Source organism: Bufo gargarizans, chromosome 7, assembly GCF_014858855.1.
Source record: "Bufo gargarizans isolate SCDJY-AF-19 chromosome 7, ASM1485885v1, whole genome shotgun sequence".
Lineage (NCBI taxonomy): Eukaryota > Metazoa > Chordata > Amphibia > Anura > Bufonidae > Bufo > Bufo gargarizans.
The window spans coordinates 21121111-21144507 of NC_058086.1; the positions used below are offsets into that span (position 1 = coordinate 21121111).

Consider the following 23397-nt stretch of genomic DNA (forward strand, 5'->3'; position numbering starts at 1 on the left):
CATCCTCCACATTTCCATGTCAGTTTCACATCCATTAAAAAAGGCTTCTATGTTTCATCCGTGAAGGATCCGTGTGTCTGTTTTTACCCTCCGGGCTTAGCTGAAAATTAATTCCAAATGCATCTATCAGTCTTCAGTGAAAAAACGGATGCAACACAGATGCCATCAGTGGGCATGCTGGACCAAAGCAGTGCGTGTCTCCATGATTTTTTTTACTGATCCACAGTCAAAAATACTGATGTGTGAACAGAGACATTTAAATCAATGTGTCAATGTGGACTGCACATATCAGTGGAAAACGGAAATCTGAACGAGGCCTAAGTCAGCTGTTTGCTGAAGGTCTCCAGAGGCAGACACGTGACAATCAGTTGACAGTTGTAGCTGATACCAAAATAAAGGGTTGGTCTGTGAGACGATCCTTTCAATGATAACAAGCAAGGAACGTAACAGCCATGAAGAATGAACGCATGAGGCCTCATGCACACACCCGTCTGTATTTTGTGGTTCACAAACCATGTATCCACAAAATACAAATACCGGCCAGGTACATCCAGCATCTTCTTTGTAGAAATGCCTATTCTCCGCAAAATGGACACGAATAAGACATGTACTATAACTTGAGGAGCGGCTGAACAGAAGAGGAGTCCACAAAAATACGGTCATGAGGCCTAATTTATGTCAAAGTTTTAAAACTGTTAGGCCCCTTTCACACGGGCGAGTTTTCCGTGCGGGTGCGATGAACGCACTGCACCCGCACTGAATCCTGACCCATTCATTTCTATGGGGCTGTGCACACGAGCGGTGATTTTCACGCATCACTTGTGCGTTGCGTGAAAATCGCAGCATGCTCCTCTTTGTGCGTTTTTCACGTAACGCAGGACCCTATAGAAATTAATGGGGTTGCGTGAAAATCGCATGCATCCGCAAGCAAGTGCGGATGCGGTGCGATTTTCACGCATGGGTTCTAGGTGACAGTCTATTCACTGTATTATTTTCCCTTATAACATGGTTATAAGGGAAAATAATAGCATTCTGACTACAGAATGCATAGTATAATAGTGCTGGAAGGGTTAAAAATAATAAAAAAGTTAACTCACCTTCTCCTCTTGTTCGCGTAGATGCCGGTCTGTTCTTTATCTGTGGGCTAAACGGACCTTTGATGACGTCAGATCACATGCTCCATCACCACGGTGATGGACCATGTGATTGGAGCATGTGATCTGACATCACCTCAGGTCATTCAGTCCACAGCTAAAGAACAGACCGGGATGTACGCGAACAAGAGAAGGTGAGTTAACTTTTTTTATTATTTTTAACCCTTCCAGCACTATTATACTAAGCATTCTGTATTCAGAATGCTATTATTTTCCCTTATAACCATGTTATAAGGGAAAATAATACAATCTTCAGAACATCAATCCCAAGCCCGAACTTCTGTGAAGAAGTTCAGGTTTGGGTACCAAACATGCGCGATTTTTCTCACGCGAGTGCAAAACGCATGACAATGTTTTGCACTCGCGCGGAAAAATCGCGCATTTTACCGCAACGCACCCGCCTCTTATCCGGGCAAAAAACATGACGCCCGTGTGAAAGAGGCCTAAGGCTTCTTTCACACGAGCGAGTTTTCCGCGAGGGTGCAATGAGTGACGTGAACGCATAGCACCCGCACTGAATCCTGACCCATTCATTTCAATGGGTCTGTGTACATGAGCGTTGTTTTTCACACATCTCTTCTGTGGTGCGTGAAAATCGCAGCATGTTCTATATTCTGCGTTTTTCACAGAAGTTCAGGTTTGGGTTCATGTTTGTGTAGATTGTATTATTTCCCATTATAACATGGTTATAAGGGAAAATAATAGCATTCTTAATACAGAATGCATAGTACAATAGCGCTGGAGGGGTTAAAAAAATAATAATAATAATTTAACTCACCTTAATCCACTTGTTCGCGCAGCCGGCATCTCTTCTGTCTTCTTCTTTGAGGAATAGGACCTTTGATGACATCAATATGCTCATCACATGGTGATGGATCATGTGACGGACCATGTGAAGGTCCTATTCCTCAAAGATGAAGACAGAAGAGATGCCGGCTGCGCGAACAAGTGGATTAAGGTGAGTTAAATTATTTTATTTTTTTAACCCCTCCAGCCCTATTGTACTATGCATTCTGTATTCAGAATGCTATTATTTTCCCTTATAACCATGTTATAAGGGGAAATAATAAAGCTCGGGTCCCCATCCTGATCGTCTCCTAGCAACCGCGCGTGAAAATCGCACCGCATCCGCACTTGCTTGCGGATGCTTGCGATTTTCACGCAGCCCCATTCACTTCTATGGGGCCTGCGTTGCGTGAAAAATACACAAAATAGAGCTTGCTGCGATTTTCACGCAATGCACAAGTGAAGCATGAAAATCACTGCTCATGTGCACAGCCCCAAAGAAATGAATGGGTCCGGATTCAGTGCGGGTGCAATGCGTTCAACTCGCCCGTGGGAAAGGGGCCATAGAAGTAAATGGGGCTTCAGTGAAAATGCAATGCGTTTTTCACTGATGGTTGCTAGATGTTGTTTGTAAACCTTCAGTTTTTTATCACGCGCGTGAAAAACGCATCAAAACGCATTGCACTCACGTGGAAGAAACTGAACGCAATTGCAGACAAAAGTGAAAAACGCATCGCATCCGCACTTCCTTCTGGATACAATGTGTTTTTCCCTGAAGTCCCTATCACTTCTATGGAGCCAGGGCTGAGTGAAAAACACAGAATATAGAACGTGCTGCATTTTTCACGCAACGCAAATCTGATGCGTGGAAAAAAAAAACGCTAATGTACACAGAACTATTGAAATGAATGGGTCAGGATTCAGTGCGGGTGCTATGCGTTCACGTCACACATTGCACCCGCGCAGAAAACTCAGGGGCCTAAGGGGAATATTTATCAAGACTGGTGCTTTCTGCTCTGGTCTTGACATCCCCTGCTGGAGGATGCACCTAATTTATGATCCGGCAGTCCATGCGCGTAAACAGAAATCTACGACTACCCAGAGCTGCCGTCGATTTCTGGCCTTTATTTGCAACAGAAAACTGGTGTAAATGAAGATAAATTTTCCCTAGCTGTTGGTCACGTCCCTTTCCCCGCTCTTGCCACTCGGCGGTGGGCGGCCTAAAAAAAGGCACTTGCAACTTTTCATGAAAAAGTCACTTTTCTGGAGCAAGGGAGATGATAAATCTCTACCTTAGTATACAATTAATATTGTTAAACTGGAATATCCCTTTAAGGCCTTATGCACACGCGCGCTACCTCCATTAGGGACTGCAACGGATCCAGACCCATTCAACTCCGTAGTGCTTCCGTGCCGCACTGTACCTTCCGAATTGCAGACCCATTCAAGTGAATGTGTGAGCACACTGTCGGTGATTGCATCTGTGGACCCGCTGTTTGCAGGCCTGTAAAAAGGGCCACGGCCGGGTGCATGTGGCCTAAAGGGGTGTTTTGGGATTTTAATGTTGATGACCTATCTTCAGGATAGGTCACCAATATCATATTGGAGGGGGACGACTCCCGGAACCCCCGCCGATCAGCTGGTTGAAGGCCACGCAAGCGCAGCCTTCCCTTCATTGTTTACCTGCTTGCCGTTGACATCGCGGTGATGGGCGGGTGTAATTACAAGCCGTCCCATTCATTTCAAGGGGGAGGCTCCTTCCTATTCACTTGAATAGAAAGGAGCCGTCCTACTGAAGTGAATGGGACGGCTTGTAATTACACCCGCTCACCGCTGCGTATGACCAATGCTCCCGTGAGGCCGATGACAGGCCATGTAGACGGCATGTCACACAGTCCAGCGGGGACCATAATCAGAGGAGAAGGGGGCTTGCACATATCAACATGGGTTCCTGGTCTTGGCGGACCCCTGTAACAGCAAACTGGCGCACTTTACGCCTGCTGGCATAGATTTCATTTCCAGGCACACAGACCTCCCGTGGAGGCTCCAAAATGATGTACCTCAATTATTTTGTTACGTTGTACACCAGAAAGATTTCTGCTTAAAGGGAACCTGCAAAACGCATAATAAACCGACCACAGTACCTTACAGTATACCCCAGTGTGTTGCTAATCATGATTTTCTTTCCTCATTCTGTCTCCTCATATTTGTTAAAAATCACAGTTTTAATGTCTGTTGGCGCCTCCTCCAAGTCAGGCTTGAAGTCAAGGGGCAGCGGCCTCCTTGCTCCGAGGCACGATAAGACTGCCCCTTACCCCTCCTCTCTACATTGTGATTGACATCTTGCCGTCATCGCACTCTTCTAGCACATGCGCGGTACGCTGCAAGATCGCGCTGTAACAGGCAACGTACTGCGCACGCGCTAGAAGAGCGCGATCCTGGCAGCATGTCCATCTAATTGTAGAGAGGAGGGGTAAGGGGCGGGCTTAGCTTTACTTGAAGCAATGAGGCTGCTGCCCCCTTGACTTCAAGCCTGACTCGGAGACAGCGCCAACTGACAGTAAGGCCTCATGCACACAACTGTTCAGTTTTTTGCAGTCTGCAAACCGCGGATCCACAAAAAACAGAAGCCGCCCGTGTGCCTTCCGCAATTTGCGGAATGGAAGGCCCATTGTAGACATGCCTATTCTTATCCGCAAAACGGCCAAGAATAGGACATACAATTTTTTTCTTGCGGGGCCACGGAACGGAGTGCTGTCTGCATCTTTTGCGACCCCATTGAAGTGAACGGGTCCGCACCCGAGCCGCAAAAACTGCGTCTCAAATGCAGACCCGAAAAACGGTCGTGTGCATGAGGCCTAAAACAGCCTTTTTAACACGTATGAAGAAACACAAAGAGGAAAGAAAAACACGATTAGGGTGGGTTCACACTAGAGTTATGGAGTCTGTTATGGCTTTCCGTTATAATAGGGTTATAACGGAACATAACGGAATCCATAGGATGGAATGCAAAACGGAAGCCTTTAATAGGCATTCCGTTTTGCTCCGTCTTAATTGAAGTCTATGGGAAATCATAACGGATCTGTCTGGGTCCCGTTATGCAAGACGGAAAACAAAGTCCTGTCGACAGGACTTTGTTTTCCGTCTTGCATAACGGGAACCAGATGGATCAGTTTTGATTCCCATAGACTTCTATTAGGACGGAGAGCAAACAGAATGCCTTTTAAAGGCGTCCGTTTTGCATTCCGTAACAATGCAAGTCTATGGGCAGCAAAACGGATCCGCCCTCCCATCTTATGGATTCCGTTATAACGGAAAGCCATAACGGACTCCATAATGCTAGTGTGAAATCACCCTTAGCAACACACTGGGGGATACTGTAAGGTACTGTGGTCGGTTTAATATGCGCTTTGCAGGTGACAGGTTCCCTTTAAAGCCTCATGCACATGAATGCTGTTTACGTCCACAGATCTGAGCTGCATTTTTTGCGGCTCAGATGCAGACCCATTCACTTTATTGAGGCCGCAAAAGATGCGGACAGCACTCCGTGTACAGTCCGAATCCGCAAAGTGCGGAATCACATGGCCGGTATCCGTGTTTTGTGGATCTGCAAAACACGGTACAGCCGTGTGCATGAGGCCTAAGACGTATTAATAGATCCCCCATGTGTGGATTTCCGTATAGTCCTTTGGGGACAGTGGCATAAATTCCTGCCTGTATGAATATGCCATAAGCTCACAGTCCACCTTTTATAACATGGTTGAACGCTCCTCTTTTATTGCTGTCATGTATGTTCCCTCCTGTCTTGCACATTGCGTTTAGACTCAGTTCATATCTGCGCCTTGGTTCTGATTTATAATGTGCAGATGTGAATGTGAACAGAGCCTTAATTTGCATCCCTAATGCTCGAGGCTTATACTGCACTTCTGTACACCAAGTCTACAGGCCCAAATGCTTGTATTGACAGCCCTGCAGCCTCCCTGTGAATACACAGCGCCTGCCTTTCTATGTGGAAGTCACCCAGCACCCTACTAACATTTGCCTGCACACTGATGACCCAGCAATGAGAGAAATCCTGTGTGTACACTGATTGCCCAGCAACCTTCCCTCCCTCCCTCCCTCTATGCTGTGAGGCTGCCTGCATGCCCCTTCCTCCTGTCTGTCTACATACAGACCACTTGCTCGCCCTCCATACAACACATCCCCCCCTTCTCTGATTACTCACATGTTGTTTCCTTCCTTAGGGCTGCGCTCCTCCTCCAGTGCATGACGTCAGACAGAAGGCGGGGTTATGCACTTGTCAGGATGACGTCACCAGTTTCTGGTACATACACAGTACAAAGAGCTGAGCTGCAGGCTGCTGTCCTCTGTATGCTCGGGTGAAATGTTTGTCACCCAATTTTTTAAGGGAAAGGTGGAACACATTTCCAATAATTTAGCCCAGAGAACTGGGAACTCCAGATGTTGGCTGAAAGTCTATGAGAAACGTGAAAAGCAGGCCACACAATCTTTTTTGTATGTTTTTTTTCTGCACGGAAATTGACCTGGATTTTGATTTTTAGTGCGGCAAAAGTGTGAGATCTGGATCCGTTATTTTAGGCGGGTTTCATGTCCCCGATTCATTTCCTGTTCTTCCTATCTATCATAAGAACAGAAAAAAACAAAAACAGATCCTGTGTATCAGTTATGCACATTTGGCATCCGCATGCAGTACTCTTTTTTTGCGTCTTAATAAAAAAAAAAAAACGGATCTCAGACAGAAATGGCTCAAACGGATGCCAAATGTGTATAACGGATGCAACAGGATCTGTTTTTTTACCCTGATGAGAAACCAACTTAGGGCGCGTTCACACGAACGTGTGAAGCCCGTGCCCTGCAATGCATGGGCACCGTCCGTGGGGCAGGCGCCTGGGGATCGCAGACCCATTCACTTGAGTGGGTCTGCGATTCTTCCGTTCCGCAAAAAGATAGAGCTAGTTCTTTCTTTTTGCGGTGGAGAGGCACGGAACGGAACCCCAGAAAGCACTCTGTAGTGTTCCGGATTTGCGGACCCATTGAAATGAATGGGTCCGCATCAGTGATGCAGAATGACCACGGAACGGTGCCTGTGTATTGCTGATCCGCAAATGTGGTCCGCAATACAGCAACGGGCAGCACACGTTCGCGTGAACGAGCCCTTACATGAAAAAAAAAATTTGGGTTCAAAAGCGCAGAGAAATCTGCATAAACGACACTTCTGTGTGCATGATGGGCATCTGCACGAGAAGCCAAACTGTCATTCGCTGGGACTAGTCTGCAGCATTTCCGCCTGAATTAAGGGACGTCACTTAGGCTTCATTCACTTGTCTGAGACGAGACGGTCAGGGTTTCCTCCATGAAGGTTCCATGTTTGGTCCATGCTTTGCGCTCCGTGTGTCATCCATATTCCACGTGAACTGCTAGGCGTCTGAAAAGCGGATTTCCAGACCATCTTCTACCAATCATCAATGAACACCACTTACTGTACATAACACAGACCTCATCCATGGTCTGTCAGCGGTTTACGCAGACCCACCGACTTTAAGGCTAGGGCTACACCGCGACATATAGGGTACAACCACACTGCGACATTCATGCCACGTGACATATTTTGTAATGCTAGTCTACAGTGCACTGTGACGTACTGCAACACCATCTTGAAAGGATTTTTTGCAACATCACAGACTAGCACAGGCATGACCAACCTGAGGCCCTCCAGCTGTTGTAAAACCACAAGTCCCACCATGCCCTGCTGTAGGCTGATACCTGTAGGCAGTCTGGGCATGCTGGGAGTTGTAGTTTTGCAACAGCTGGAGAGCTGCAGGTTGGCCGTCCCTGGACTAGTATTACAAAATATGTTGTGCGCGACATTTTGTCATTTTTATAATGAGGCTAGGTCTACACGACCAATGTCATGTGACAATTTTTATAATGATAGTCTATGGTGTCGCACAGCGACGCACCAGTCTCAAAAAATCTGGATTTTTCTGCGACTGTCGCAGTGTGACACCATCATTATAAAAATTGTTGCGCGACACACGTTGCAGTGTAGTTGTGCCCGATGTGTCGCACAACACATGTCGTGTAGACCAAGCCTGATAGTCTATGCTGTCGCACTGCAACATGCTGCGACTGTCGCAAAAAATCCATTTGAGATGGATTTTTCTGCGACTGTCATGTCGCATCGCAACACATGTCGTTGTGTTGGGTTCACGTCAAAGACCACAGCAGCGCATGTCTGTCCGACAGCGGCAAAGCTCCAATGCATGTGAGGGAGGCTGCAGATTCCCCATTCATCTGCACAGGACGCAGATTTCACCACGTGTGAACATCCCCCAAAGAAGGGTTGCACTTTCTATGGAAAGCTGAGAACTTACTCCCTGTATAATAGCTTCCATAATACATGAGCCCCAGTGGTTCCCATACACGGGTATCCTATACTGCCACATCCGTCTATTACCCCCCAGCCAGCGTCCCCTGCAGCGCCGTGCACATGGCCGCCCTGTGGAGGTGACCTGCTGTGTACAGCACACCGCCCTCCCTCTCTTTACGGCTCTTTCTTCCAGATAGCGGTGCGGGCAGGAGGAGGAGGAGGGGATGAAGAAACACATGGCGGGAGCAGATAACCCGCCGGCCTCCCGCACACACCGGCAGCTGTAAACCCTAGTCTCGGACGTCGTGACCTGCGGAGGGCGCTGTCTTCTGTTCTCGGCGGTCAGAGGAAGCACAGAGGAGTCCTGCGCGCGGTGCACTGCACAGAGGGCAGCATGGGGCAGAGGGGCTGCTGGCTGATGGGAGTTGTTGTCCTGACTTTCCTGCATGTTTCTATATCGTCTAAACTGAATATCCCCAAAGTGCTGCTGCCCTTCACCCGAGGGACCAGGATAAACTTCACCCTGGAGGTGACTGAGGGCTGCTACAAGTGGTAAGTGCCTGGCTGGGGGTGCACTTAGGGCAGCGATCTATAGGCGACTTTGGACCGTATTTGCACAGTGATTACTGTGCCAGTGACATTTCAGGTGACAATGACTGTCAGTATGTCGCCATTCACTTGCATTGTGGCTGAAAGGGCAAGAAAAAAAAAAAAAACACGTGGAATTGTGCAAATACTGTAATGTGCGTTTCACGCCGAAGTTTCGCTAGTCGTTCCAGCGATAGACATGCAAATCATTGTAAAATTTGCAGACTGTAGGCCGGGTGACATGTGTCACAGAAAGGGCGTGCAAAAATAATAATGGGCGCAACGCGCTGTCATGAATATTTTAGGGTATGTCTACATGGCGATTTTGGCTGCCCTAGGAATGACTAGGGGGTCGCAGCATGGCTCACACATTTGCCGCAACCATGACGTGCGACTTCAACAAGTTTCTTTTTTTCGTTAGCCTGTTGCGGTCACACTTTGACCTTTTTTTCATACCTACGCTGCGATATTTGGTTGCGTGACAGCTGTCGCGGCCAAAATCGCCATGTAGATGTGTCCATAGACATGTGACTTGGTTGTAAAAACACAGCCGAGTCGCGGAAAATTTGCTGGCGATTCGCCTACGACTTACGTTAGTCACATGCAGCATGCGACACAAACTGTATCGGGTCTGGATTTTTTTGCGACTGTCGCATGTTGTGCTGTGACACCACTGACAGTCATTAGATCCAATGTCACCGCGTAGGTGGTCTTAGCCCCGATACCCATCGTGTGATCAAGAATCGCGGTGTGGCAGTGCATCTTTAGAAATGAATGGGTTGACAGCGTGATGCGCAAGCTGCCGTGACCGTGATCCCAGAATCGCCCAAAAATCTCCAATCCTGGTTCGGTATTTATTTATTTTTCTTAAAGGGGTTGTCCCATCTTGGAAGTTGGGTGCATATCTCTAGGTCACAGTGATGGCTAACTCCGGCACTCCAGCTGTGGTGAAACTATGACTCCCAGCATGCTCTGGGAACAGCCAAACTAGTGTGCATCTTGGGAGTCGTAGTTTTACCACAGCTGGAGTGTGGAGGTTAGCCATCACACACTCTGGGACCCACACCTATCCTTAGAACGGAGCCTGCAATGTACAGGAGGGCACATGCGCAGCCGTCCTCCATTCACTTCTATGGGACTTCCGAAAATAGCCGAATGGCGTGCTCAGCTATTTTTGGCAGTCCCGCTGAAATGAATGGCAAGAGCGGCCACTGCTCCATTCACTTCTGTGAGGCTGATGGAAATAGCCAAGTGCTCCGCTCGGCCATTTTCGTCGCTCTCATAGGAATGAACGGATGGTGGCCGTGATGTGACTTCCTGCAATTTGCCGGCTCTGTTAGAAGGATAGGTGCAGGTTTCAGAGGTAGGACCCGCACCTATCTGACATTGGGGGGCATATCCTAGCGATATAACCCCAATGTCCAAGATGGGACAACCCCCTTTAAGCTTTTCTGCATTCGCAGTCACACCAACCGACCCCATTTACTTCTATGGCTGCACTGCTACACAGCAATCCTTGCTCACGTTAGATCATGTCCTGTCAATACAGAAGCTGACTGAGTCCATCAGCCCTCGTGTATGCCGCCATTTCTTTTATTTAACTCCTGTAGAAATGTCCTATCTTTGTCCACAAATTGGACAACAATAGGACGTATTCTATCTTTTTGCCGGGCCGGAGAACGGACATACAGATGTGAGCAGCACACGGTGCATTGTCCCCATCTTTTACGGTCCGATTCAAATGAATGGGTCTGCATCTGATCTGCGAAAAATGCAGATTGGATGCGGACCGAACATATGGTCACGTGCATGACGCCAGTGGTCAATAAGGTCCATCAGTCACCATGCAGATGTGAAGAGAACCTTATTTTGCCAGCATTAAAGCCTACAGAACCTCTTCAAAGCAGGACTATAACCTCCTTTTGATGATGAAATAGTAATCTAAGGCTTCTTTCATACTAGCTGTGTTCTCCGTTTAAAGGGATCTCCTGAAACATAAATACTGATGACCTATCCTCAAGATAGGTCATCAGGATGTGATTGGTGAGGGTCCGACACCAGGGACTTCGCGATCAGCTGTTTGAGAAGGTACTGGAGCTCGCAGTAGGTCCTTGGCCTTCTCTCGGCTTTTCCTAGACCATGTGATGTCATGTTCATCGTTCACGTGGCCTAGGGGCAGCTCAGCCCCATAGAAGTGTATGTGGCTGAGCGCGATACCAAGCACAGGCATGAGGGGGTCTGATGCATTTTGGAGCGTTCCGTTCTGTAAATATACGTTTTGTCCCCATTGATAATGAATGGGTCCGCAATCACGGAGATGTGGAACGGAATCACGAAGCGGAGTGCTTCCGTGGTGTTTCCGTCCGTGCCTCCGCACTGCAAAAATTAGAACTTGTTCTATATTATTTTTTTTGCGGTGCGGACGGATCATGGACCCATTCAAGTTGAATGGGTCTCGATCCGTCCCGGCCGCCGCACAGAATTTGCCCGTGCATTGGGGACCGTGAATTGCGGTCCCCAATGCACGGAACGCATGCACAACGTATTCGTACAGCTCCAGTGTCCTGGCTGAGGCTGCAGTCCACTGTCTGACTGGTGGACTGTATGGCCGTACTATGGAGGAAAATGAATCATTGTCAGAGTTGCAGGCGGGAAGTTTACAATTTCTGCTGCTCTGCTCGGTTTACTGCTAAATTCTGGTTTAAGAGGAAGTAGGAGGGCCCGACGGGGAGCTCCGATTTCCTTCTGTCGCTTCTTTATGCAGCTGTTAATCATTAAAAAAAATACATTTCTCAGATTCACCTCTTCCGGTGAGCATCCGAATTTTGATTCACCTGTGGTCTAATTTCCGTGAATAAGGAAACGTTGCATAACATAAGAATCATGTAGAATATTTTGCAGACTTGCCATCATTGGTCACATATTTCACTTTCCTAGTGATGGAGCAAAACAACCTGAAATAATTTACTCCGCAGTTACAGGGGTTGTGTCACTTCAGCATACAGCATTTATCATGTAGAGAAAGGTAGTACAAGGCACTCGGACAATCGCAATACATTAGTAAGTGCTGTAAGTGCCTTGTATTAAGGCTCCATTCACACGTCAGCAACGTGTTTTGCGGATCCGCAAAACACGGACACCGGCAATGTGCGTTCCACATTTTGCGGACCGCATATTGCCGGCACTAATAGAATATGCCTGTTCTTGTCCTCAATTGCGGACAAGAATAGGACATGTTCTATTTTTTTCGGGAACGGAATTGCGGACCCGGAAGTGCTGCCCCATAGAAATGAATAGTTCCGCAAAATGCGGAACGAAATTGCGGACGTGTGAATGGAGCCTAACTGTGTATACATGATAAGTGCCGTGTGCTGAAGTTAGACATCCTCTTTAAGGTTTGAATTAGTGTTTAGCGAACTTTAGTTTTCAAGTTCAGCGTACAAAGTTCAGGTTATATAAGAATATCATTATGGATTCCGCTACCACGGACCATAAGTTATTCTTTGATAACCCGAACCTTGTTCGCTCATCTCTAGTTAGAGTGGTAAATTGGCAAAGGATTTCTTTCTACAATGAACATTTACCACCTAGTCACAGGATCAGGAAGCAGAGAGAAGCGTCGATAGGTATGGCAATGCCCAGGATCTGTTAGGTGAATATTGCTTTTATTATTATTTTTTAACAGCACTATTAGCAGTTATACTAAGTCTTTTCCCACAAAATATTTTCTGGCTCCTACTGCTCTGTAAAATGTTGTCTTCAGAGTATCATGTCCGCTTACAGGTGTTCTTTAACATAGTCCAGTTAGGCTACTTTCACACTCGCGTTTTGTGCGGATCATTCAAAGGGGTTGTGCGGAGACTAAACATGGAGGCGGTCATGAAACCCTTCTGTTATGTGACCCTGCCGCTCTGTGTTTTTTTTTTTTTTTTTTGGGGGAGCAAATATATCTTTATAACAGGATGCAGAGGGACACAAAACTGATGCAGGCTCCTCTTTTCTGTCCTGTTGAACAGGGTCGAGGCGGACCCTGATTTTTGTACAGTAGAAATTTTTTTGTTGTCCTAATCAAGAGATTTTTTTGCATTTATCTATGTTTAACCTTCTTTCACAGATATATCTTTCTCTCTCTCTCTATATATATCTATCTCTATCCTATTATTTTTATTTGAAATCTAATATTCTTATCTCCATAATGTTCTTATTTCAGGTCATCAACCAGACCCGAAGTTGCCAGTATTGAACATGTAAACATTGACGACGGTCAGTGTTCACAGCGGGCCATGGTGCAAGCTCGTGCAACCCACCCCACACGGCTAACCAGTATCATTTTTGCAGAAGACATATGTAAGTGTATTTCATATTTCTTATACTCTGTAGCACTGACCAGTGACTAATGGCTGCCCCCAATTCATTGACAGTGGACACTACATGGGTTCCGTCTGGCTTTATTATTTTTGGGTTCAGTCCTGTTTAGCAGATTCATAGTATTGTTGGTATAGCGGGTGCTGACACTGGCTGCTATTTTCGGCAGCCCATTATGTGCCTGCAGTCCAGGCCTATCCTACAGAGCACATTGTTGCAGAATACAGTTGCTGAAGTCAGGACTCCTGTAATAACCTGGGCTAAAACTGCGCCAAGGCCTCATTCACATTTGTGTATGAAAATCCAGATCAAATAGAGAGGCAATACAGATCTTGTTCCATGAATTTTTCCGGACTGCTTCCGTTTATTTCGTACTGTGTTCCGAGTTGGCTGTTTCTCATCCATATTTGTACCGTTTTTTTGTTGAAGGATTAGCTATGTTTCTATAATATAGATGTAAAAAACTGAATACATACAAATGTGAAATATGCAGATACAGAATGGGGTAAAACTGGTACCCCTACAAATCAAAATGGCATGCGGATAAATAAAAAAGGGCATATCAAAACCAGAAATGTGAATAAAACTTTTTACATTTATTGGCATGGTTTTTAAACAAAAAAGCTATTAAAGGGGTTCCCACATGTCCCAAAATGCTGTAAAACAAAAAGCAATGGTGTACTCGCTTCTTTTTCCAGTGCTGTTTTGTGTACTGTCAGTCCCTCCCTATTTATAGACTGCAGCGGTGACTCGCATGTATACAGCATGACTGCTGCAGCCAATCGCTGTCCTCACCAGTATGGTGGCTACAGCAGTCACATACCTTTTATGGTACCTGCACATGACCGCTGGAGTCTTTAAACAGGCAGGGGTACCAGACTGGCATCTCAGAGAACGGTGCCAGAGAAAGAGGTAAGTAGAACATCATCATTTATTTTTAAAGGGGTTTTCCGGTTTCAGGAGGAAACCAGACAACCCCCAGTATCCTCCCCAAATAAAGACTCAGCAGGTACTTGCCACACAGATCTCGCTTCGGTTCTGCCTGCTGGGATCTATTTTCCCTGTTCCAGCAGAACAGCTGCAGCCAATCCCTGGCCTTGTCGAGTTCACTGCTGAGGCCAGTGAGTGGCGACGTGGGACCTGTAAGGTGAAAACTTACCTGTTCTTTATTTGCAGCATGCCCCTTTATGGAAAAGTGCAGCATGCTGTGCTTCTTCATACGGCTGAAAAAGAGCATACTGACACTCTTGGCGTTCCTATGGATATGGCAATCAGACACTGCAAATGCATTGTGAATTCAGCCTCACATAAAAGTACAGAATCTTACCTCTGAGATTGCAAGTGAATATGTTTATTTAACCTGTTCTGTGTTAATTATGTTTTCATTAATTAAGACACTGGACAGGTCCTTCGATGTGATGCAATTGTGGACATAGTTCATGACATTCAGATTGTCTCAACCACAAGAGAACTTTACCTGGAGGATTCGCCGCTGAAGCTTAAAATACAAGCTTTAGACTCTGAAGGTAAAAGATCGCGCTCCTTTGTGTCCCTGTTGTTTTTTTTTTTTTGTTGTTTTTTGTTAAGTGTTTTTGCATCACATCAATGTGTATGTTACGCTTTGTTTTTTTGCAGGTAATACGTTCAGTACGTTAGCTGGCATGGGCTTTGAATGGACAATGGTGAAGGATGCCGATGTGGACGGCTACTCTGATTCCCATAATACATTGCGGTAAGAGAAACTCCTGTCAAGCATGTCATTTACTAGATAGAGCCGCAACAGAAAGTCCATCATCCGTAATTTACTTCGAGAAGGGCGCTGCCATTTGTATTCCCATTCTCCCATTTGTCACCTGTTAGGGATTTTACTCTACAGTGAAAACCAGTGACAACGGAAAGAGAAGGGTTAAAAAGTGAGGCAAGTAATGGAGGCAAAAATGCTAGCAAGACCTGATGTATCGCATATGGAGCACTGTGCGTTTGTCTGGTTTTCCAGCTCATTCTTAGGCCTCTTTCACACTACCGTTTTTTTTTTTTTTTCCGTTTTGCCGTCCGTTTTTTGCGTTTTGTATACGGAACCATTCATTTCAATGGTTCCGCAAAAAAAACGGAATGTGTTCCGTATGCATTCTGTTTCCGTATTTCCGTTCCGTTGAAAGATAGAACATGTCCTATATTTTGCCGCAAATCACGGTCCGTGGCTCTATTCAAGTCAATGGGTCCGCAAAAAAAAAAACGGAACACATACGGAAATGCATCCGTATGTCTTCCGTATCCGTTCTGTTTTTTGCGGAACCATCTATTGAAAATGTTATGCCCAGCCCAATTTTTTTTCTATGTAATTACTGTACACTGTATATGCCATACGGAAAAACGGAACGGAACAACGGAACGGAAACGGAACCACAACGGAAGCAAAAAAACGGAACAACGGATCCGTGAAAAACGGACCGCAAAACACTGAAATGGACATACTGTAGTGTGAAAGAGGCCTTATAAAGAGTACTGGATTAGTGTCTGCATTAGGTTAGCATGGAGCAATACATCAAAAACAAGATGGCAACATAGCAGGAATATTGCATGCTGCTGTTATGGGGAGTACAGTTTAATATTCTCAGGGGCACATTTATTAAGACTGGCATTTAAGGGCTCTTTCACACTTGCATTCTTTTCTTCCGGCATAGAGTTCCGTCGTCGGGGCTCTATGCCGGAAGAATCCTGATCAGGATTATCCCCATGCATTCTGAATGGAGTGAAATCCATTCAGGATGCATCAGGATGTCTTCAGTTCCGGACCGGAACGTTTTTTGGCCGGAGAAAATACCACAGCATGTTGCGCTTTTTGCTCCGGCCAAAAATCCTGAAGACTTGCCGCAAGGCCGGATCTGGAATGAATTCCCATTGAAAGGCATTGATCCGGATCCGGCCTTAAGCTAAACGTCGTTTCGGCGCATTGCCGGATCCGACGTTTAGCTTTTTCTGAATGGTTACCATGGCTGCCGAGACGCTAAAGTCCTGGCAGCCATGGTAAAGTGTAGTGGGGAGTGGGGGAGCAGTATACTTACAGTCCGTGTGGCTCCCGAGGCGCTCCAGAGTGACGTCAGGGCGCCACACGCGCATGGATGACGTGATCACATGGCACGTCATCCATGCGCATGGGGCGCTCTGACGTCATTCTGGAGCGCCCCGGGAGCCGCACGGACTGTAAGCATACTGCTTCCCCGCTCCCCGCTCCTACTATGGCAACCAGGACTTTAATAGCGTCCTGGCTGCCATAGTAACACTGAACGCATTTTGAAGACGGATCCGTCTTCAAATGCTTTCAGTTCACTTGCGTTTTTCCGGATCCGGCGTGTAATTCCGGCAAGTGGAGTACACGCCGGATCCGGACAACGCAAGTGTGAAAGAGGCCTTAGACGCCGGTCTTAATAAACCCCCAAGCTGGCGGTGGTTCTGCCAAAGTTATCACGATGCGGCGGCTTCTACATAACTTTGGCGGATCCTCTGCCAGTTCTAAATGTAAGACAGCTTCCTAGCTGTCTCTAGTGTAGAAGAAGACTGAAATCTACATTAGCTAGGGGCCGGCATAGATTTCGGTTTACGTGCACGGACTTCGGGAGATCAACCTGATTTATGACAATGCGTGAGCCTCGTCATAAATTACATACAGCCTCAACCTAAATCACAAAATAAGTGTAATTTGGACATATAGGCCCTGATTTATTATAGACCAATATATGTCAAGGCGTACGCCACAGTGTAGTGTTGTGCAGGTTTACTGCAGCTCCACTTGCTTTCACATCACTGTAACCAGCTATGGCCACTACAGCTTGAAAAGAGCTGTTCTTCAGGCTCCGTTCAACTTGATAGTTCTGTTGCGGAGACTGCAGGAAACGGGTGAACAGTGGGGGTGTAGGACCAATCCGATATTGATGACCTACGTATCATGTCCTCACAGAAGCCCAACGGACTGCATACTTTTGCAGCTAAATCGTAATCAACTTCTAGATTCTCCCCTTCCCCCACAGTCAGAGAGTTAGTTCTTGTGCCTGATAGCAGTGAATTGTCAGATTCAATATTTTATTACTGAATTTGGCTCATTTTGGGCAAAAAATTTTTTTTTCAATTGGTATTCATTAACATTTTTAGCTGTTTTTTGTGATACATGGCGTTTAAAAATCAGTTTATTTGCAGCCTGTCACCCCTGAGTTCCATTGGCTGGCAGCTCATGTGTAGCTCTTATCTCTGATCTCCTGACTTCATAAAACACTCATTTAAAGGGGTTCTGCAGTTTCCTCTGGATAGATCATCAGCATCTAACCGGCGGGGGTCCGACACCCGGGATCCCCGCCGATGAGCTGTTTGAGAAGGCAGCGGCGCTCCAGCAGCGCCGTGGCCTTCTCACTGTTTACCGCAGGCCCAGTGATGTCGCGACTTGTATCAACTCGACTGGGCACGTGCCCAGGCCAGTGATACTAGTCGTGTTGTCACTGGGCCTGCGGTAAACAGTGAGAAGGCCGCGGTGCTGCTGGAGCGCCGCTGCCTTCTCAAACAGCTGATCGGCGGGGGTCCCGAGTGTCGGACCCCCGCCAATTAGATGCTGATCTATCTAGAGGATAGATCATCAGTTTAAACAAACTGCAGAACCCCTTTAAGTCATATTTTAAGAGTTTAGCTATAATGAGTGTTTATGAGGTCAGGAGATAAGGGATAACGCTTTAAATGAAATGTCAGCGGACGAAACTCAGGAGTGACAGTCTGCAAATAGACTGATTTTTAACTCAATGTATCACAAAAAACTGCAGAAATTTTAAATAAAGACCAATTAAGACAAAATATTTTTAGCGTAAAATGCAAGCATAAAAAAGTTGCTCCAAAGGTGTCCATAGTGTTTAAAGAGGACCTGTCGCCTCTACTGACTTGCTTCTTTTAGTAAATAATTCTATTCCACACAAAATGAAAATGTTGGATCATCTTTTCTTATGACTCAAGTTTATGGATAAAGGTACAGAGGGGAGTTACTAGTTGGGGGATGTGTCCCTGCACAGTCTTACCTTGTCCAATCAGTGCTGCCAGTTTCAGACTGTACAGGGACACACACCCAACTGGTAGCACCCATCAGTACCTTTATCTATAAACTTCTAGCAGGAATAAGAGAAGAATGGCATGACATGGTCATGAGAAAAGATGCTTGAGAATTGTTATTACACGAGGAATTCAAGTAACTATTAAAACCGGCATGTCAGGAGTGGTAACGGGTCCTCTTTATGGGGTTCTGTGTAACAGATCTGATAAATATAACTAGATTGGTATATATTTGGGTTTGTTTCACTGATCCCTTTTACTAAGCTGACATTTGGTGATGCATGTGAAACTCTGTTCTGCTCTCTGAATATTTTCTCGCTTGTAGAATCCTCAAGTTCTTGGAGTCTACCTATGTGCCGCCAGCCTATATATATGAGATGGAAAAAGTAGCAAAACAGGGGGACACAATTTTGGTGTCTGGAATGAAGACTGGAAGCTCTAAACTCCGAGCAAGAATGTTGGAATCAGTCTATGAGGTAAGTGAACAGGCCACTCGTGGGGTATAATGATGGGGGAATTTGTATGCGACTATGAATTAGAGTTTACTACTGCTGTGCTCAGCACTGCAGAAATCAAATGGTACGATCCGTTGCTAGATACATAAATTGATGTGATTCCTAAAAGGCATGTGATTCATAAAAACTTCATTTGTTTTGCCGCAGAATGTGAAACCCGCGGAGGTCAGACTCCTTATTCTAGAAAACATTCTCCTGTATCCGGCTTCTGATATTTATCTACTTGTCGGATCCTCTATACGATACAAAGTGCAGAAGGTCAAGCAGGGGAAGATCACTGGTAAGGGTTTTTTCATTCCAAACATTTGCAAACTTAATTGCCAGCCTAGTTACATCTCTTAGCCAAAGCATTTTATCTGCACTGATACACTGTAGCAGATTATCAAGACAGAGATGTGCACTGCTGGTTCCTTTGCCTCACCAACGATCGGATGCAATTGTATTAGTGTCATCGGTGAAACGTAACATACCTGTGGAGTTTTTGGCCTGTAGGCTGACTGGTGAGTGATAGAAGAGATACACCATCTATATCGGATCGGTGGGGGCTCTGACTCATTGCACCCCTACTGATCAGCTGGATAAAGGGGCCATGATGTTCTGGAAATAACTATGTCCTCTTCATTGTGTGCTAGACATGGCTGGTCTGTTTGATAGTGACAGTGCCAAGGTTAGCCATCACTGGGCTAGGTTCACATCTGCACCAGAATCTCTGGCAGGAGCCTCCACTGCAGTCTTTGCCCCCCACCCTAAAAATAAAAGTCAACAGCAGCAGTATTTTGTCTGTTAAAATGCCTATATTCATGGTGGACACCCGGCAGACCCCATTATAGTGAATGGGATCCGTTGTGCACCTGCATTCTACAGCATATGCACATATCAGGCAGTTCTGGGATTCTGTTCCTTTGCTGGAAGAGAATACTGGAATTAGAGCTTATATGTGGACGTAGCCTCAGTCTGATTCAGTGGCACAGAGCTGACGTACCTGCCACCGCCGCTATAAAATTTATGGTGATGTGTCTGGTAAACAATGAAGGGGATGTGGCACTTCAGCCAGGTCATTAGTGTGGGTGTCGGGGAGTTAAAGCACCACCAATTTGATATTGGTCACCCAAACTAAGGATGAGCCATCAGTTTCAAAGCCTCAGGAAATAAGGACGTTGGGTCATTTTTTAGCGCACAGTGAACGCTGTGATGTCAAAACCCCAAAAACTTTGGCAGTATTCCTTTATTTATTTATTAATTTTTAAAAATTTTGCCACACGCAGAATGTTTGCCCATTTTCCAGTACAAGATATGGTAAATTAAGTGGTGGTATTAAGAATGCATGGTGTCCCGCAAAAAATAAGCCCTCATATAGCTATATGAAAAGTTATGGTTATTGGAACATGGGGAGGAAAAATCAAAAATGCAAAAATGAAAATAGGCCTCGACCCTGAGGGGTTAAGGAAGTGGAGGAGTCCTGTTAACTTTAGTGTTTCATCTGCTGACACGACCATTGAAACAAACAGCAATGGTGCATGGGTACCTATCCAAGTAAGGCCTCTTTCACACTACCGTATGGCTATTTTAGTGTTTTGCGGTCCGTTTTTCACGGATCCGTTGTTTCGATTCTGTTTTTCCGAATGGCATATACAGTAATTACATAGAACAAATTGGGATGGGCATAACATTTTCAATAGATGGTTCTGAAAAAAACGGAACAGATACGGAAACCATACGGATGCATTTCCGTATGCATTTTTTTTTTTTTTTTTTGCGGACCCATTGACTTTAATGGAGACACGGAACGTGATTTGCGTCCAAATATAGAACATGTTCAATCTTTGCACGGAACGGAGATGCGGAAACACTGAAGCGGAATGCATACAGAGTACATTCAGTTTTTTTTGCGGACCCATTGAAATGAATGGTTCCGTATATGGAACGCAAAAAAACGGCCCGCAAAACGGAAAAAAATAAAAGGTAGTGTGAAAGAGGCCTAAATGTGTCTCCTATCATTGCTTTGTAGTGTCCTGCCAGGCTTGTTCTGCTATATTCTTAATTTTTTTAGGTATTCTTTTTATTCTCCGTACCGATACGCCTTAGACTTTTCCCCTACATTCAGCAGCACAGGGAACTGCACAGGCAGCACAGCGATGCTGCCTGTGCCTGAAATGACCAATAGCAAAGTTCCATACAGTAAGGAGCTTTTACTATTGGATGGTTTGGGCGGGCGCCGGAGCGATACAGGGCCCTGCAGCAGGGGAAGCCGGCAGGAGCTGAAAGGAGGAGAGGCTAGCTCCCGGTAGATTCTACAGTGAGGAAAGCGGGGCACACTGCACAAGGACCCCGGGAAACATGTGCAGTAAGCCGGATTGGGGTTATGCACACTGACGCTATAATATGCAATGACTGGGCCAGGTGTAAATGATAGTTAAGAGTTTTTGTTCATGAAGCCAATTGCAGCGTGCGCAGGGTACAATCTCAGGGCCCTTTTAAGGTGTTGCAACTCATGTACCAGGTGAGGAATGCCAGACTGGTGTAATGTCTGTGTGGTAATAGGTATAGTGTCAACGGTGTCTCCTACCTTGGTACGGCTGGACTCCTAGATCCTGGCTCACTTGCAATAAATGAGTGTGTTGCTAGTAGGAGTAATTGAGGAACTTGGTAGCAATGAATGAGGTCCAGACTTGAAATATAATTCAACTTGTCTTTACTGGATGCAGCATCAATCCACATGAGATACAGCAATAGTCTTGGGTCCCAACAGGTGATGACAATGTATGACAGGGATCAATATCTCTTCTGCTTCTATAATATGCCTGGAGAATATGGCAGGAATCTATATCTTCTGCTGTGTATAGGACTGACTAGCTGAGGAGGAATTTGGCTTCTCCTGGTCTCTGGATGTTACTCACAGTTATGCTCACAGGGAATGGTTCGTCCTGGAGTTCTGAAGATGGCTGCTTGCTTGTCAACCAGCTGAGGCTGAAGGGCTCAGACTGGGGATGAAGATCTTTGGTCTCAACCGAGACGAGATCCTGGGTTGGGATCCTTAGAACTTAGATCCTACCAGCACAGCCTTCCCCTAGCCGGGGTGGCTGGCACACTAACTGTAACTGCCTTTCCTCCCCATGAGGCAGCATGTGGGAACATTCCACACCTTCTCAAAGAGGGGGCTAAACTGGAATGTACTATTCCAGTCTAGATATGCTAAACTGAACTAAGGCCCTGCTAACACATTGCTGCCATCTGCTGGTGAACATGAAAATTACAGCAAATGCATTTAATAGGCTTGAGTGATTTGTGTGTGAAAACACACAATAAGGTACCTCTTTGGCGCACAGGGACGACCACGGTTCCAAGTTTTTTTGGGTATAAATACCATTTATTGTTCAGTTGACAACGCGTTTCAGAGTTTATAACTCCTTTCTCAAGTCTTTAGCCAGACACAGCGGCACACATCAGAGGGAGTCCCCAGTCATCCGGTCACCCTTTGCCTGTTGCTTTTTTCTGTTTCTGTTGGCGCCCCTAAAGACTTGAGAAAGAAGTTATAAACTCTGAAACGCGTTGTCAACTTAACAATAAATGGTATTTATACCAAAAAAACCTTGGAACCGTGGTCGTCCCTGTGCGCCAAAGAGGTACCTTATCGTGTGTTTTCACACACAAATCATTCATCTCGCCCTCACCTACCTATTGTGTCTCTACCTTCAGGGACGTTGCGCTTACACACACACAACACCCAAAGGTGAGCACATTCCATCCATTACGCTTATCATTGCCTACCACCCTATGAGCGCCTCTCTCTTTTCTCTCTTGCCATAATTGCTATTTCATAGGCTTAGAATATGCACATTTGTGAGGAATATAAATAAAATCACATTAGATGACAAGGCACATGTTACCAACAAATGGTAGCGGGGAAAAAGAGTTTTTAGTAACATAACTCTGGGATGTTACACATGGCGGCGGAGTAGCTGAAGAGGACTCCTCAGAGGTGACAAACAGTCCCGGAGATCAAGGTGACAGCAGTGTGTGATCACATACACATGTATACATCACACACTGATGCGTGTAGTGTATGTAGTGCAATGTGTAGTAAATGCAGGCAGGCTATTATAGCCAACTGATAAAGGACAGGCTTAATTCCGCTATATTGGACTAGACTTTATCACTTGGCTAGAATTGCCTGATGGTATTTAGTAATGGTCCTCTGTATAAATGCTCACCTCTTAGGCCACGTTCACACTTAACACTATTTATTTCTGTTGTTCTGCTCCGTTAGATGAGCAGAGCAACAAAAATAACAGAAGTGCTGGATCGGGCATGTAAGGGTGGGTTTTTGTCATACCTTTAACATACACAAAAAAACGTATACACTAACGGACGCCTCCAGGGGAGCACCCAGGAATTTTGTCTGGGGGGGTCCGAAAGGCAAAAAAATGTGGCATGTGTAGTGCGCTGTGCTAATTCAATTTTTCAAAGCCCCCTTTATATTTAAAAATGCAGGGAAGGGTTGTAGTGTGTTGTG

At 45.8% G+C, this 23397-nt stretch overlaps 2 protein-coding genes across 3 annotated transcripts in view; one reads left to right on the forward strand and one right to left on the reverse strand.

Moving 5' to 3' along the window:
* The window catches only part of HDAC11 (histone deacetylase 11), a 68626-nt gene extending 62418 nt beyond the window's left edge, over positions 1–6208 (reverse strand). For both annotated transcript variants that reach the window (XM_044301979.1, XM_044301977.1), the window contains exon 1: positions 6166–6208. In XM_044301979.1, coding sequence (XP_044157914.1) covers positions 6166–6167 — 2 coding nt within the window. In that variant the 5' untranslated portion in view covers positions 6168–6208. The remainder of the gene's footprint in view (positions 1–6165) is intronic.
* Positions 6209–8255: 2047 nt separating this feature from the next.
* Positions 8256–23397, forward strand: part of NUP210 (nucleoporin 210) — an 84221-nt gene continuing 69079 nt past the window's right edge. The window contains exons 1-6 of the mRNA XM_044300896.1: positions 8256–8883; positions 13130–13266; positions 14679–14810; positions 14920–15016; positions 18695–18845; positions 19032–19164. Coding sequence (XP_044156831.1) covers positions 8726–8883; positions 13130–13266; positions 14679–14810; positions 14920–15016; positions 18695–18845; positions 19032–19164 — 808 coding nt within the window. The 5' untranslated portion in view covers positions 8256–8725. The remainder of the gene's footprint in view (positions 8884–13129; positions 13267–14678; positions 14811–14919; positions 15017–18694; positions 18846–19031; positions 19165–23397) is intronic.